Genomic DNA, 15,581 nt, shown 5'->3' on the forward strand with positions numbered 1-15,581 from the left:
CCCAAACAATCGATATCCGACATCCGCAACACCAACGTCAACGACAACGACGACGCGCTTGTGCTTTTGGCCGCGCCGGGGTATGCTTTACTGTTATCTTTCCCTTCGCTAGACGTAGGTACATACGACTTAATGATGGAGACTGCCAACGAGAACACTGTACGTATCCGCATCCCTTGCCCGGCTCGAGTCTAATCTCACGACCATTGTAGGGTATCGCGAAGCGCTCGGGCATCAAACCGCCGTCTACCTTCTCCCACATCACCTCGCCGCCTCCTAAAGCCCTGGGCGAATTGCACGAAGCCGGCGCGAACGCACGTAGTGGAATGCCGATACCCACGGCGAAACACAAGCCCTCCGGCTGTAAACTGCCCCTCTTCATACCAGTCGCACCGGACAGGTCGCTAACTCTCCCAGTACCCGAGCCTGCATTCAAGCAACGGAAGACGCTTGCAGAGCAAGCCGGCGAGCCGATTTCTCGAAGAATACCCCCGCCGCCCAAGACGTCGAATGGCATCAAAGGTACCCTGGCACGTGGACTCGCAGCATCCACGTCGCGCGCTACTTCGAAACCGACAGCGAGACACCCTGCCGCCTCCACGCTCAGTGGCAGTGTTGGTGGAGCTCCCAAGACTACCGGGGCTGCGAGGCCAAAGTCAGCCTACGGTCACGGAAGCCATGTTCGGAGCAAGTCCTACCAGCAAGGGCCGCGTCCGGCCACAGCAATGCTGAGCAGAGATGACGACGACGACAGTGAGCAAGCAGAGCGCAAAGGTGTGCAACCATTTCTTATGTCTACGAACCCCTACCCCAGTGCAAGAGTGCCTGGTGGCATGCTTCCTCAATTGAAGAAGCGCACAGCCTCCCTCAGTGTATCCGAACAGAGAATCGCTCGTGTGTCAGGTCCGCGAGCAGTCTCATCTCCTTCCCACTTCCGCCCCGTCACTCCGGTCATCGAAGAACCCGCCGACACCGACTGCGACGACATCTGCACTGCGGTTGGCGCGCTCACATTGGGCGCGGCCAAGGCAGACGTGCGTGGCAGTCAGGTCGGATGTGGTATGACTTCTGACAACGGGACGAATCCTTTCCTGAAGCCAAAGATACCCCAGTCCCATCTTCCCCAGCCTACACCTACGCCTGTTCGGCAGCAGCAGGTAGACCCGTCACCGTATCGACCTCCATCTACGCCGCGCAGATCAGCACAAGCACCTTTTCTGAATCGCTTCACTAACGATCGCTGCCCAGACTTTTACAACGACCGCATGGAGGCTATGGAACGCGATTTCCGCATGTTCAAGGAGAAGATGGAAACAGACGTGCGACAGGCTACTGACTACAAGGAGTCGATCCAACAACTTCAAAGTCGCGGTATGTTACGAAATCTGCTTTTCAGTCTCGCCTCCAGTCAAATACACATATGCTAACGCCGTTTCCGATAGTCACGGAACTCGAGGCCATCCGCGCGCGCTTAGAAATCGTCAACAAAGGCTTGGAGTCCGAGCTCGACGATACCCGAAGTTGCTTCAAGTCAGTAAAGATGGAACTCGAGATGATGCAACAGAAACACACATACGAAGTCGACGATGTACGGCGAAAACTACGCAACGAAGTCGAAGACTTGGAGTCGCAGCACCGGAAGGACACCGACCGAATGCAGAGGGAACGAGATGAGGCAGAAAGGAAGATGCGCAGCGAATTTGACGAACGGATCGACAAGCTGCTGAAAGAACACAACGAGGAATTAGCTGGCTTACGGAAGAAGCTGGACGCCGACACCGAGTCGGAGCGAAGCAGGCGCGCACAAGAAGCACAAAAGATCGAGGAGGAGTATGGTTCAAAACTCCGAGCGGCTGCTATGGAAGCAGACACGAAACACCGCGAAGCGCAACTTGTCCAGGGCGAGCTCACCAACGTCAAATCCGAACTCGATCGTGAGAGGATGCTCAAGAATGGCCTCCAAGCACAACTTACAGAATCGACTACTAACAACCTCACATTGGATGCGGCAAACAAGGCAATGATGGAGAAGATTAAATTCCTTGAGTCAGACAGCCAGCAGCAAGCAAACTCCTTCAACGAACTTCACAAGCGAATGGACGATGCCATCGAGGCTGCGAAAAGAGCGGAGGACAAGCTTCGTCAAGAAGAAACACTACGACGGAAGCTTTTCAACCAAGTGCAGGAACTGAAGGGCAACATCAGAGTTATGTGTCGTGTGAGGCCAACCCATGACACAGAACGCAACCCGGCGCAAATCTCGTTTCCTGACACCGATACCGACAGCAAAGAAGTGGCAGTTCTCGGTCCAAGCAAGCAAAGTGCGACTGGCAAGGATATCACCTCCGCCTATGCCTACTCTTTCGATCGTGTGTTTGGTCCAGCCTCGCAGAACAGCGAAGTTTTTGAGGAGATCAGTCAGCTTGTGCAGAGCGCTCTTGATGGCTACAACGTCTGCATCTTCTGCTACGGTCAAACAGGAGCCGGAAAGACGTTCACCATGTCATCGGCTGACGGTATGATCCCTCGTGCAACCGCTCAGATCTGGAACGAAGCGCAGCGATTGCAAGAGAAGGGCTGGACATACAACATGGAAGGTTCTTTCCTAGAGGTCTACAACGAGACATACAACGACTTGCTTGGCCGCTCAGAGGATCTAGATAAGAAGAAGGTAGAGGTGCGACACGATGCGGCGAAAAAGCAAACTATCCTTGAGAACGCAGTCAGTGTCAAGCTTGACGGTCCAAAGAGTGTTGAGGAGATTTTGATGACTGCCGACAAGAACAGGACGGTAGCAGCTACCAAGGCCAACATGCGTTCCAGCCGAAGTCACTCTGTTTTCATCCTGAAACTCGTCGGAACGAACGAGATCACTGGTGAGAGGAGCGAAGGCACACTCAACTTGGTCGATCTTGCCGGATCTGAGCGACTTGAGCACTCCAAGGCTGAAGGTGCGCGTCTCAAGGAGACGCAAAATATCAACAAGAGTTTGAGCTGTTTGGGTGACGTTATCAACGCTCTCGGGTCAAAGGAGGGTACACACGTACCGTACAGGAACTCCAAGGTATGTTACACAGCGCTGATGTCGAGCGACTCACATACTAATTTCTCCATAGCTCACATACCTCCTCCAATACTCGCTCGGCGGCAACTCGAAAACGCTCATGTTCGTCATGGTCAGCCCGCTACAAGCACATCTCCAAGAGACGATTACGAGTCTCAAATTCGCAACGAAGGTACACAACACGCACATCGGAACAGCAAAGAAGCAGACCAAGACATCGTAGACATGGTGGTCAAGATGTGGATTGGCTTTGGGCCTTGTGGCTCGCGCATGCCGCAGAGTCGGGCGTTTGGTTGTTTTGGCTAGGAAACGAGGTGTTTGCGTATATATCCTCTTTTGTGTTCCCAAGCAACGGACCTTTGAAGTGTTCGAGGTCAGTATTGCTTTGCTTGGTATATATAGCCATGGGTGTTTCTGGAGTCCAGGTAATGTCTGGATGGGGCGCAAGTCGTGCGGGCGTGAAGCTAGCATGCTGGCGTTTTGGGGTATCTTTTGGTAACTATGTGTGGAATGATGAGTCAAGCCTTTTTACTTTTAACTCTCTTCTCGATTAGCAGTGTGCGTGAGCAGTATATAAACGCCCTTCGCAGTTGCCTTTCTTGATTTACATCACTCCTTGTTCACGATTTACCAAAATGCTGAGAGACTTGCAGCATGTGTTCTGTCTGAGTTCTGCCAAATTCACTGCATCCATTGCGTAGGGACATTTCCTTGCTCTCAGTCAACAGAAAGAGCTCGCGCGCGATTCAATGTCGTTCTCCCTCCGATTTCTCCAAAAAGATAAACCCGTTAGAGATGGCATCTAGTGCGAGCTACGAAACTGCGACACTCAGATCAGTCCTTTTCGAAATACATCGATACCATACATACCGAATTCGAGTTCACCAAAACAGCGGTCGACGCTCATCATGTGTTTCTGGAGTTGGCGATTTACTTCATCTTTTCCAAATTTTTCAAGTTCAAAAACATAAAGCGAAAGGGAGTATGTTTCTCCTCCTGCAGCACTGAGTACCGAAAAGGTGTTCTACGCTGCCGACAACGGTTCTCCTTTTTCGGCTAGTCCACCTGTACACATATAAAAGCAACACTTTTACACCTTTATCCTCTTTCCTCTTCCCCATACGCTCTTCTTCTCGAAAAGATGATTTCCAAAAATATGAGGACCAAGAGGGATAGTGCGGTCTTCATACCCAGGTCTTTCACTCAACAAAATATGAGTAATGGCAAGGCCTGACCTGCAGACTTACATACTACTTTGTTAAACCAAAATTATCCCTCCCACTCTCAAAACCTTCAATCCATCGTGTCATGTTGTCTTCTGTCTCCCTCGTCGCCAGCTACAATACTAGAGGCAATAACAAAGAGTATTCGCGACCACCTCATGGTTTCACGGCGTCTCTTGCCTTTCTTCGAGAAGACGACTACACCGTTCTATGTTTTGGTGACCGAAAAAAAGGAATACGTCAATTTTATGAGAGATTGAGGATCAAGATGACCAGCATGACCGCACATGAGTGGGGTCGAGCTCAACATGGTACTTTGCCTTTGCCTTGACAGCGACTTGATAGCTTTCTAGACAATTACATCCCGGAATCTCTGTGTGGATCCTTTACGTGTATTTCGAAAACGAAACTGAAGAATTCCATGGGGACGAAGAAGGCCGAAAGAAAGAAGCAAATGAAGTCGATGATTGTGTCGTGACAATGAACACCATTACCGAAAAAGAGTGCAGTTGCTGTTGCGATGCGACAGGGTATCAATATCATAATATCATCGCTACATACTCTCATATGACATGGCTGCCAGTGTTTCCCAACGACCCAAGGCAAGCCATCAGCCTTCCACACTCTCTCACCACCCTACTCCCTCCCAGGCGGTCTCCAATCAAAAAGATCACCCGCCTCTGTACTCCACGGCCCAACATCCTTATCTACAACCGGACTAGGTAGCTCGACCTCTCCCATAGCAGCCGACGGAACATTGGTATCCACCTGTAGACTCTGCGTCCTCTTGAACTTCCGCCTAGGATCAGTTCTTTTGATGAGCGCATCCAATCCACTGCTTTTCTTCTTCTTCGGTTCCTCAGTCACAGCAGTGACTGGTGGATCGTCTACGGTATCGGCTATGTTGCTGGATGTCTTGGGTAGATTGCGCTTCTCCCAGTCATCTGCTGTGCTGGGTATCGGTGCGTCGTTTTCGCTTCTTACGCGTCTGAAGTTTCTGCTGGGCGATTTGCCTGCACTGGTTATGTTTGAGACGTCTTCGATGGGGTCGGGGAGGGCTTTGGCTAGGTTGTGGGGATTCTGGAGGAGGGATGCGAGTTCCGTTGTGCTCATCATGGGACCTTTCTTGTTCGCTCGGAGAGGATGCGGCGGAAGAGGTACAGACTCATTTGGAGGGGCTGGAGCTGGTTCCTCCTGTACTAAGGGCGTTGCGGCTGCTTGCTTCTTGGATCGCTTCGGCGGCCGCTTGGGGAAGCCGCCGGTCGAAAGTGGGACTTTGCGAGGCGAAGTTGATGATGTGCGTGATTGTGTTTCAGAGGCTTCAGTGTGCGCTGGCGAGACGTCTCGCGATGTTGATATCGGTGGATCAAGGACGGGTACAGGTGGCGATGGGGCCTTGCGCGTTGATGTAGACTTATCCACAATATTGCTTCTTGGCTGTACTTTTCGGACAGTCTTGTCTCGTGGAGGAGATTTCGACTTTGTAGGTTGACGTTTAGATGACGATTCAATCGGTGTCTTGTCCGCCAGATTCTTGGTAGTGGTAGGCTTGGGTTCGGAGACGGTCTCTGAAGGAGAGAATACGGACTGAGGCTGAGGTGGAGACGAGGGAATTATTAGTTGCTGGTCCATGAGGCCATGTATAACTTCTGGATCTTCGAGAACACTCGGTGATGGGAGCGGGGGAGATCTGGAGACTCTGGCTCTCTTTGGAGCGAGACTGTCACCATCCTGTGCCTCCGTATTTCTTCGCTTGGCTTTAGCCACCCGTTTCGACGCTGCAGAGGCGACCTCTTGTGACAGATTACTGTTCTGTGATATTGCAGGTGATGGCTCCTTGCTCGTGACGCGTGATACCGGTCGAGCTCTGACATTGGAACTGGTCGCTCTGGCCTCACTAGCTGCCCTTATGGTCTTCTGAGGCAGCGACTGACACAGCAAGGTTCCGCGCTTTACACCCGCCGACAATCGAAGCGATTTCGCTTTGCGGTTAGGAGGAGGCGAAGGTGGTGGTGGAGTGGGGTCTTTGGGTGGCTGCTTTGTTGGTTGTAACGCGAAGTCGACGTTCGTCAGGCGATTTGAGGCGCTCACTGGAGGTGAAGATGGTGGCGCTCGTTGCTTTGGAGTCTCCAACGCTCGTACACTGGGTACTGGCACCTTGCCTTTCGGTATTCTTGGGGTTTGTACGGGTGGCTGCTGAGGTACAGCGGACTGTGGTGCTGGGGTATGAAGTGCGCTCGATCGTGCTCTTGCTCTGGCAAGTTTCGGGGGTGTGCTCGGGAGAGTGACGTCGGACAAGTCCGCCGGATGAGGATCGGACTCGGACTCTATCGTGATGACAGTCGCTGTAGGCGGTATGAACTTGGCAGGTTTCCGAGCATTCGCTGTGTCGGACGGTTGTACCTGTACAGCCGAATCTCTCTTCGCTATGGGGCTCTCTTCTTGGACTGGGCTAGATGCTCTCCAGTTTGTGCGTGGCTGGCTGGTCTTTTGTCTTTTCGGGGTGGGTTCCTCAACCAGCTCATTCTCCTTTTCCTTGCGAGCCTCGTACGGAGATTTCATGGGCTGAGCCTTTCCAATTGGCCCTTTCGGTGTTCCAAGCAGTGTATTGAGCGATTTGTGACGTAGTTGCGATGCGCTTCGCTGGGCATTGGTCGGTGCTACTGACGATGGTCTCTGGAACGGTTTCGGCTGGGAAGGAGCGGTCGGGCGGGGTGGCTGTTCTTTCGTTTTCTTCTCAAGTAGTTGTGTCAGGTCGGTATGTGTGATGCCCATGGCCTCGGCGACCTCTACTAGAGCGCCATTGTTCAGGCTCAGTTCGTCACCCTCCTGCAGCTCGTTGCTGTCTTTGTGATAGGTATCTCCCAGAAAGTTCCTTGCCTGGTCATATACCATGACCCGGCTGTTGAAGGTATGGAACTTGAGATAGCCATCCTGCCACCGCTTCTGCTTCCTCTTGACGTCTTGTGTATAGAGGCAACGAAATTCTGCCACGGGCGCGCTGTTCTGGGAGGCGGTGATCGCGGCTATGGCTGAGGCATGCTGGGTATTACGAAGAGGTGCCGTCATCGCGTGAGTATACGGTCGAGACGCGTCGGGACGTGCATGGGCGGCATAGGGCGGGGTCGTCGTGAGGGTGAAGGTCGAGAGATGTGACGGTGACGCGCCTCGGCGGAACAAACCGCGCCTGCTGTTCCGCGCGCGAGCACGTGGTTTAGCGTCTGCAGACTACGGCAGCGGCTACCCAGCCCTAAGACCCTAATGCCTTGAGCTTTCACCGGAAATACACCAGGGGTACGCGTTTTCCCAAGCTTTTCCACTTCAGTCATGACACGTCTTCGTACCCGGCGGCCCAACGCTGGGTGGCCTTGTACCATGATGCCGTCCGGTCCACAGCTGACGGTACCAAACGCGGGCATCAGGTGTAACCGCAATCTTGAATTCGCTTCCCGCGTCGAGGAGGGGACCTGGCAAATCACTCCTCCCCGCGAGGCTTTCACACTCCACTTTAGACAACTAATCGGTCTAAGCGGCCAGCGAATTGTCGCGACAACCTGGTGCGGGGCCCTTCGGTACCCCTGCTTACCCTCACCTCAATTAACACACAGCAGTGAGCACAGCCACCGCTAGTCGACGCGCAAGCATTACCTACTGCCCTCCGCCCATAACTCGTATTATTCTGTCCTTCTTACCTCAGGCCTGCGTCGCACACGATAGCTGCCATCACATCGCAAGATGCAGCGCATGCAGAGGATTACCGGGCGTTTCCTTACGAGGACGCCCAACGAGGCCGATGTCGAAGCCATGCTGAAGGACTTCACCGACTCGCAGGTTATGTTGGAAAAGGTACGTCCAGTGTGGCTTAACATCTCACATTGCTCGGTCCTATGAATTAGTGGGGCCAGCCATCCAAACCCATCATATCCAGTCCCAACCACCCACGTCAATCGACTGCTATGCATGCTATGTGTGGCACACGAGTCGAGTATACACGTTGGCATTGAATCTCCAACTAACCCCCCTCTCAGCTCGAAGCGTCAGCGAAGCAATGGCGGGACGCGTGGACCAACATCCTCAACCACCAACTCACGTCGGTCGAGCTCATATACGCCATCTTCAAACCGCTCGGCGGCGAAGGCTCCAACACCACCCATGCACATGCCGAAACCCCACCCGCCGTCCTGGAGCGTGTCCATGGCCTACACGAGGCCTTTTCCGAACTCAAGACCGACATGATGGAGGAAGTCAAGGACATTGACAGGAAATTGGTCATCCCAGCGAAGCTGGCTCGCGATGCCTTGAAGCCCATGGAGAAGGCTATAAAGAAGCGAGAGGATGCAAAGGTCAGTCAGCCTATAGACCACACTGTGAGCCATGCTGACAACGCCATTGCAGGTCGACTACGAGCGCTACAAAAGCCGCTGCGAGACCCTTCAGGCCAAGAAGACGCGCTCGGAACGCGAGAACAGCGCTCTTGCCAAACACGAAGTTGATCTCGAGCGCTCCACACACGCATACCAACTCGCCGACGAGAACCTCCGAGACCGCCTGCCACGCCTGAATGCCGCAACCTTCTCCATTCTACCACATCTCCTCGCGAACCAGATCGTGCTGCAAAACAACCTGATTGGAAACTTGTACACTGTACTACACCAGTACTCACACGAGCAAGGATACCCCGATCCACCACCAGAGCCAGAGGAAGTTATCCCACTATGGGACTCCAACTTTACACCACTGCGCCAGGAAATGGAAACCAGCCTGGGCCTGCTGAAGACGGGCAAGGCGGTCCATTTGCCAATGAGACTACCAGATAAGGGAGAGACGTTGACAGGCTTGGGCATTAGGAACAAGGTCATGCCTGGTCGGAGAGTCAGCAGCAGCGATAGTGTGCCCACCATCACAGGAGGCGGAAGACCCCCGCGACCATCCCAGACCTTGTCATCGACCTCCGAGAATGGCCCGCCCATAAGCCTCTCTAATAAGCCCTCATACAGCTCTCTCAGCGCCTCAAAGCCCAAGATCGGCGGTTCACCGCATCTGAGCGCTGGGCAGGGTATGTATGATCGCCGTCTCTCGTCTACATCACAGGCTTCCTCTTACTCGAATGGAACCAACGGTGATTCTTACTTCAACAAGATACCCTCTGCCTCGAACGGGTCAACGCCAACCGGCTATCCCTCGTCGCCTAATCCAGCCGCAGGGAAAAAGAAGCCGCCCCCACCGCCACCAAAGAAGATATCATCTTTCCAGTACGAGTACGTGACAGCCATGTATGATTTCGACAGTCTCACGGACGGCGATTTGAACTTCAGAGAAGGCGACCGAATTCGCGTGATCAAGAAGACGCAAAGCTCGCAGGATTGGTGGCAGGGAGAATTTAATGGAAAGCAGGGCAGCTTTCCTGCAAACTACTGCAAATGATTCGTTCGATACGAGGAGATGAAGGGGCTTAAATGATATCCAAAACTGCATTAGAAGGTGGCGTTACGGTAATTGGGCACTCTTGATGGCACGGCGAGCAGACACAGAACAATTAGGAAGAAACTTAGGCAATTCAAATTGAGTAGCTTTTGTGTTTCTGTACAAACTGGGGTTGCGTTCTGACTCTAACAACTGGAGTATGGTAATGTGTAATGCTCCTCATGCTATACTCTGATTCGTGACATGACGAGGAACATTGAATTGAGTAAGGTTGACTACCAAACCGCACCTTTCCTCATGGTGGTGGCTCGGTACCTGTTCGCTACTATTAATAGTGCTCACGAAGCCGCTCACCAATGGAACCCCCATGGCACATCTGCGTCCGTGAGCCAAACTTCAGCTCGAGGCAGTCTAGCCCCCGCCTTCAGCCCCCACATTGCTGTCCGTAGCTCCCGCGCGCCGTCGAGAAGGCGCAGTTGAAGCCTCCCTGCGTCATGAGGTGCCTGCCTGACGCGCGCAGGTGTGCCTGCATCTATGAGCCTCGTGCGACAGCCGCAGCAGGCTCGTCGGCGTCAAGCGTCATATAGAGCACCGCGCCGCACTTCACTCTTATCATAACCCACTATCCTATCGCTAATGGACAGTATGGCTGATAAGATCACGATACAGACGGTAGGTGTAGCCTGACAGCATTGGTATGCGCTGAACGAATGCTTACAAGTACCAGACCAGCGCTTTGACACCGCCCTTCTCTCCCCGTCCCATCCCACCCCCAACCGCCACCGCTGCCACCCTCAGTAGTCCCACAACATCGCCATCCGAACCCGCGCATCAGAATGGGCACATCGTTACCAGCCAGGATCGGACCACGACGGGCCCACAACCGCGTGAGCCCGTGCTCGACTCGGTCATAGCAATACCGCTCACAGCAGAAGAGTCCCTTCCTACTATAAGCGGCAAAAATAACGAAGCATACCTCGCCAACGACGACCCCCGTCAGTTCCTCTTATACGACCTCGATCTCTCTCGCTTGAACCGCATACATGGACACCTATGGATGGCAGGGCGTCCCATGCGCGCCAGGCCATTGCATAGATACACGATGCTGGGCATGGAAGTGCTAGGCACACAACAAATGGATTTACATCTGCTGAAGTACTCGACCAAGCTTATAGTCAAGCCGTTGCCGGAATGGATGCTCAGCTATGAGTTCTGGCAAGAGTATATCTGCAAGCCTGCGGATGCGGATCTTGGTGACGAGACAGCAAAAGGCCTGTGGGAGAGTGCCGCGGGGTTTCTGGTGAGCTATGTGTGGCTTATCACTACACCGTTGGACTTGAAGATCGCGCACGAGAACACGCTTCTACCGAGCTTTGTCACCTGGCACTGGTGGAAAGCTTTCGTGAAAGATTTCATGGGCCATGTGGACATCAACACGCTACAGAAAGTCAACAAACGCTACCATTTCGGTGATCTCAGGCTGGGGAGGATCAACAGCATTTATCGGACACGATTTGCGCATACGCATTTCGTGAGAGGGTATCTGTGAGTCAATCTTTTGTCCATTGAAAGCAAACGCTGGGGTAGATATGTCTGCTAACACACCTCACACAGCTACGGATACAATCGCTACGTGATCTTCTTCCAGCGAAACTTCTCCTGGATCCTCATCGTGTTCGTGTTCTTTAGTCTGGTTCTATCAGCCATGCAAGTTGGAGTGGGTCTGGAGGAACTCAAAGATAATCACCATTTCCTTGATGCCACTTATTACTTCGTTGTTTTCAGCATGGTACGTACTCGCATCGCACGAGATGAAACGTTGTGGTGGCTGACTCTCTTCAGATATCCGTGGTCGTCGTACTGGCATTCGTTACGATCGTCTTTATCGGCATCTTTCTCTTCAACATGTACAAGGCTATCACGCATGCGGGGAGTACACAGAAGTGGAGACTTAAGATGTTTCGGAGGAATCAGGAGGAGGGTAAGGATGCTTGATATACGTCGCGATGAGATTTCCATGATTGACGGCGTTCATTTCTTGATACCCAATACTTATTAAATCAGTATTTCAATCCAATCCAACAATCCATACCAAAATTCACCATTCTAACTCTCCTCATCCCGTTCCTTCTCCTTCTCCAGAGCCACAGGATCCACTTCCTGCTTCCGCTTCGCAATCCGGAACATACCACCATGATACCACAACGCCAACACTGCAGCCATCGCCGACAAAGCCGACGGCACAACCATCGCCACTTTCAAAACCACACTATACTGCCCCTCAGGCGCGCTCACCACTTTACTAACTGCCATACCGACTCCCCCGAGACTGTTCACGAACGCGGGAAAGAAAACCCAGTTTATCAACCACTGAACCTTCCTTTGGTATTTCCACCAAAGATACAACCAGCCTAGTAGACCGACGCAGCAGGCTAGGGCACAGAAATAGAACGAATCGGAGACGTGTGTAGCTGTTGGGGGTGGGTCATCATACACTTCAGGACAGTCCCAGTATTCCTCATATTCTATGCATCCGGCGTATTCGTCGATGGTGTTTAGCTGTGGGAAGAACGATGGGAGGAGGATGTAGCCGAGGAGTGTGCACCAGGAGAAGATCTGCACGAGGAGTCTGTCGGTGTAGGAAACGCTGTCGTTGTAGGAGGCGGGTTTCAAGAAGGATCGCAGGCTAAAGGGCATGGTGTTGTTGCGTCGGTTTCGCTAGTGTGATCTACGCGTTGGGTTTTCGCGTTTCGTGCTGGTAAAACAGGATGCAGGCCATCTAACTAAGGGCGCGCTAAGACATAGCATGCTAAGGCATCTATACGCAGTTAATGCGCACACTAAAGTAGCGCCTTAGTAAATTAATTATAAATTATTCTTAAAATAATTCTACTTAAATAATAATAATATAACTTTACTAAACTTCTCTACTAAACTACGCTACTTATAATAGCTTACTAAATTTAGAGTATTCTCTAAGAAAATATATAAACTATTTCTAGATTAATTTATAAATAATTTTAATAAATTTAGTCTACTTATAAGTAATTTCTTTAGCTTAACTAATATCTATTTAAGTACTTATCTTTTACTACTAATATATAAAATAAGCTAATTATTTATATAGATTAGCTATACTACTATATTAGAATTTAAAGTAGAATTCTTTATAGAGTATAAACTATTTCTAGATTATTTTTTAATTATTTTTAATATTTCTTCTAGTAAAAGTATACTAGTTATACTATACTTAGAAACTACTTACGCTAAGCTTACTAGCTAAGAATAGTATTTACTAGATAAGTTAGAAATTCTACTAATACTTTAATCTAAGCTAAAATAAGTAAGTTTATTTAAATTACTTCTTAATTAATTCTTAATTAATTTAACCTAGGTTTCTATATTTAGACTATAGCTACTTATAATACTATTACTAACTTTTCTACTATCTTCTCTACTAACTCTTCTACCTCTTCTACTAACTTAGCTTAAGTAAAATCTAATAATAAGTTTAAGTTAGATTATTTATTAAGTAATTTAAACTATAAGTTAGATTAATTAGTAAATAATTTAGACTATAATAATTTTAAGAACTCTACTACTATACTAGATAATAAGAAAGAGAAAAAAGAGTAGAAAGACTAGAAACACTTTCTCTAGAATATTATCTAAGTTAATAATTTAGAGAGAGAATAGGTAAATTATTTCTTAAATATTTCTAAATTATTTCTAACTTTTATAGCTTAACTTTACTACTATAACTAATATAGTTAGAGACTATTATAATAATTAGGCTAAAGATAACTTTCTCTACTAGGCGTATAATATTAATAGCCTAGATATAGACTTTATTTATAGTAAGTTTTATTTAAATTATTTCTAGAATAATTTAGAATTATTTCTAATAGATTTAGACTATACTTTCTTTTAAAATAAAGAAAATAAGTATAAATCTTACTAGTTCTTCTTAGACTTTTTTTCTAAGCGTGTACTTACTTTCTCTAAGAGTAGTAGTTCTAGTAAGTAGTTAAGTACTATTTCTAAGTAAATTATTTCTAGAATAGTTTAGAATTAATTTAGTATAAAAAGATATATATTAGAAATAAAATAAATAAATATTATATAACTCTCTCTCTACTATATACTTTATAAATAAGTACTATTATTATATTATTAATAAGAATAATATACTATATCTTACTTAGTAGAATATACTAAGTAAAATATAGTTAATTATAAAGTATTTTTTATTTAAGTTTATAAACTTTACTTAGCTACTACTATTAAAAGATTTAAGTAATAGTTAAAAACTTATAAGTATATTATACTTTATTAAGATTTATTTATAATTATACTATTTTATTAGTAAACTAATAATTTTATAGCTTATAATTAAGTTTTAAAAGAAAAAAGTTTAGTACTAGTATACTAAAGAATATAAAACTAAAGATTATAGTACTTTAAAAGTAAATAAACTAAAACTTAAAGTTTTAGTACTATTATTTCTAAAGTAGTTAAAGCTTTTAAATCTTTTAGACTAGCTAAAAAGCTATTTTAATACTAAAGTACTTTATAATAGAATTTAAAATTAATCTTTAAAAAAACTATAAAATAATAATATATATATATATAAGCTTTAAACTATTATAGTAATATATTCTAAAAACTAATAGTTAGAATATATATACTAAGAATTTAGAAAAAGTATACTATTTATACTTTTAAAATTTCTATAATAATTAGAACTCTAAAGATATTTTAAAAATACTAATAGTAGTTTAGAGCTAATACTTAAAGCTATACTATTTAAATAATATTTTTATAAAGTTCTAAAATAACTATAAGTAAATTAAAAATATTTTTTATTACTTCTATATATTTTAATTATCTAAACTTTATAAGACTTTTATAATAGAATCTAAGAATAAAAAAGTTTAGCTAGATTTATATAAAAAAGAAAAAGAAAGCTAATAAAAACTAGTACTAGATAGTACTAGCTTATAGAGTAGCTCTTTTATAAGCTAGATCTTAATATTATTAGTTATTTAGTAGCTAGAAGTTTATATATTACTAAAGTTCTAAAGAAGTATATTCTTAATATACTAATAATTAAGTACTTTCTTAAAAGTAGAGATACTATCTATATCTACTTTACTATTATAGTATAGTAATTAGTTACTTAATTAGATTATATACTTAAAAGAAGAGTAAGTACTCTAGTAGCTTATTAAGATAGAAAAAAGCTTTTTTAAATAAAAATACTATTTTATTACTTATTACTACTTACTTTACTTTTAGATTCTACTAATTAGATATTAGATATATTCTATCTCTATATATAATATTATTATACTATACTTTATATATACTTAGAATAGAAGTTAAGCTATATCTAAGTATAAATATAGAAAGCTATATTTAGTAGTAGTAGACTATACTATAAAGAATTTTTAAAAAAAGGTAATAAGAAGTAAAATTATAATTAAAATATTTTTATATATTATCTCTAGTATATAAATACTATTATATAGATAGTAGTAATAATAAAGTTTTATTAAATCTACTACTATATTATAGTAAATATAAGGTATTTAGAAAATATATCTATATTAAGATTACTATATAGAGTTACTAAACTATCTTTTATTACTCTACTTTATATTAATATTCTACTATAATAAAAAAGTTCTATTAAAGCTAGTAAAGATGTAATATTATAAAACGTACCTCTAGATACTTTAGTAGAGTATTATACGTAATTATACTAGTATAAATTAAGATAAGCTTTTAAAAGCTTTACTACTTAAAAAAGCTTTCTAAGTAAGCTTATAATATAATAATTTATCTTCTATTTATTTCTATGCTTCTAG

General features: G+C 46.0%; 4 protein-coding genes across 4 annotated transcripts; 3 read left to right on the plus strand and 1 right to left on the minus strand.

Annotated features, from left to right (window-relative positions):
- Nucleotides 1-135: 135 nt before the first annotated feature.
- J4E85_001643 (uncharacterized protein) lies at nt 136-3,287 on the plus strand (the record flags this gene model as incomplete). The annotated part of the gene is made up of 4 exons (XM_051465928.1): nt 136-159; nt 213-1,371; nt 1,443-3,064; nt 3,117-3,287. 4 exons carry the CDS (start codon nt 136-138, stop codon nt 3,285-3,287), a joined length of 2,976 nt encoding a protein of 991 aa, XP_051330485.1.
- Nucleotides 3,288-4,923: 1,636 nt separating this feature from the next.
- Nucleotides 4,924-7,356, minus strand: J4E85_001644 (uncharacterized protein; the record flags this gene model as incomplete). Its single annotated transcript, XM_051465929.1, has 1 exon — nt 4,924-7,356. The coding sequence occupies one exon, from the start codon at nt 7,354-7,356 to the stop codon at nt 4,924-4,926; it is 2,433 nt and encodes an 810-aa protein (XP_051330486.1).
- Nucleotides 7,357-8,022: 666 nt separating this feature from the next.
- J4E85_001645 (uncharacterized protein) lies at nt 8,023-9,711 on the plus strand (the record flags this gene model as incomplete). The annotated part of the gene is made up of 3 exons (XM_051465930.1): nt 8,023-8,133; nt 8,316-8,630; nt 8,683-9,711. The coding sequence occupies 3 exons, from the start codon at nt 8,023-8,025 to the stop codon at nt 9,709-9,711; spliced, it is 1,455 nt and encodes a 484-aa protein (XP_051330487.1).
- Nucleotides 9,712-10,356: 645 nt separating this feature from the next.
- On the plus strand, nt 10,357-11,706 carry J4E85_001646 (uncharacterized protein; the record flags this gene model as incomplete). Its single annotated transcript, XM_051465931.1, has 4 exons — nt 10,357-10,383; nt 10,439-11,250; nt 11,326-11,500; nt 11,554-11,706. The coding sequence occupies 4 exons, from the start codon at nt 10,357-10,359 to the stop codon at nt 11,704-11,706; spliced, it is 1,167 nt and encodes a 388-aa protein (XP_051330488.1).
- Between the last annotated feature and the right edge of the window lie 3,875 nt (nt 11,707-15,581).

The sequence above is a fragment of the Alternaria conjuncta genome (genome assembly GCF_024043145.1).
Source record: "Alternaria conjuncta strain BMP 0040 chromosome Unknown scaffold_2, whole genome shotgun sequence".
Lineage (NCBI taxonomy): Eukaryota > Fungi > Ascomycota > Dothideomycetes > Pleosporales > Pleosporaceae > Alternaria > Alternaria conjuncta.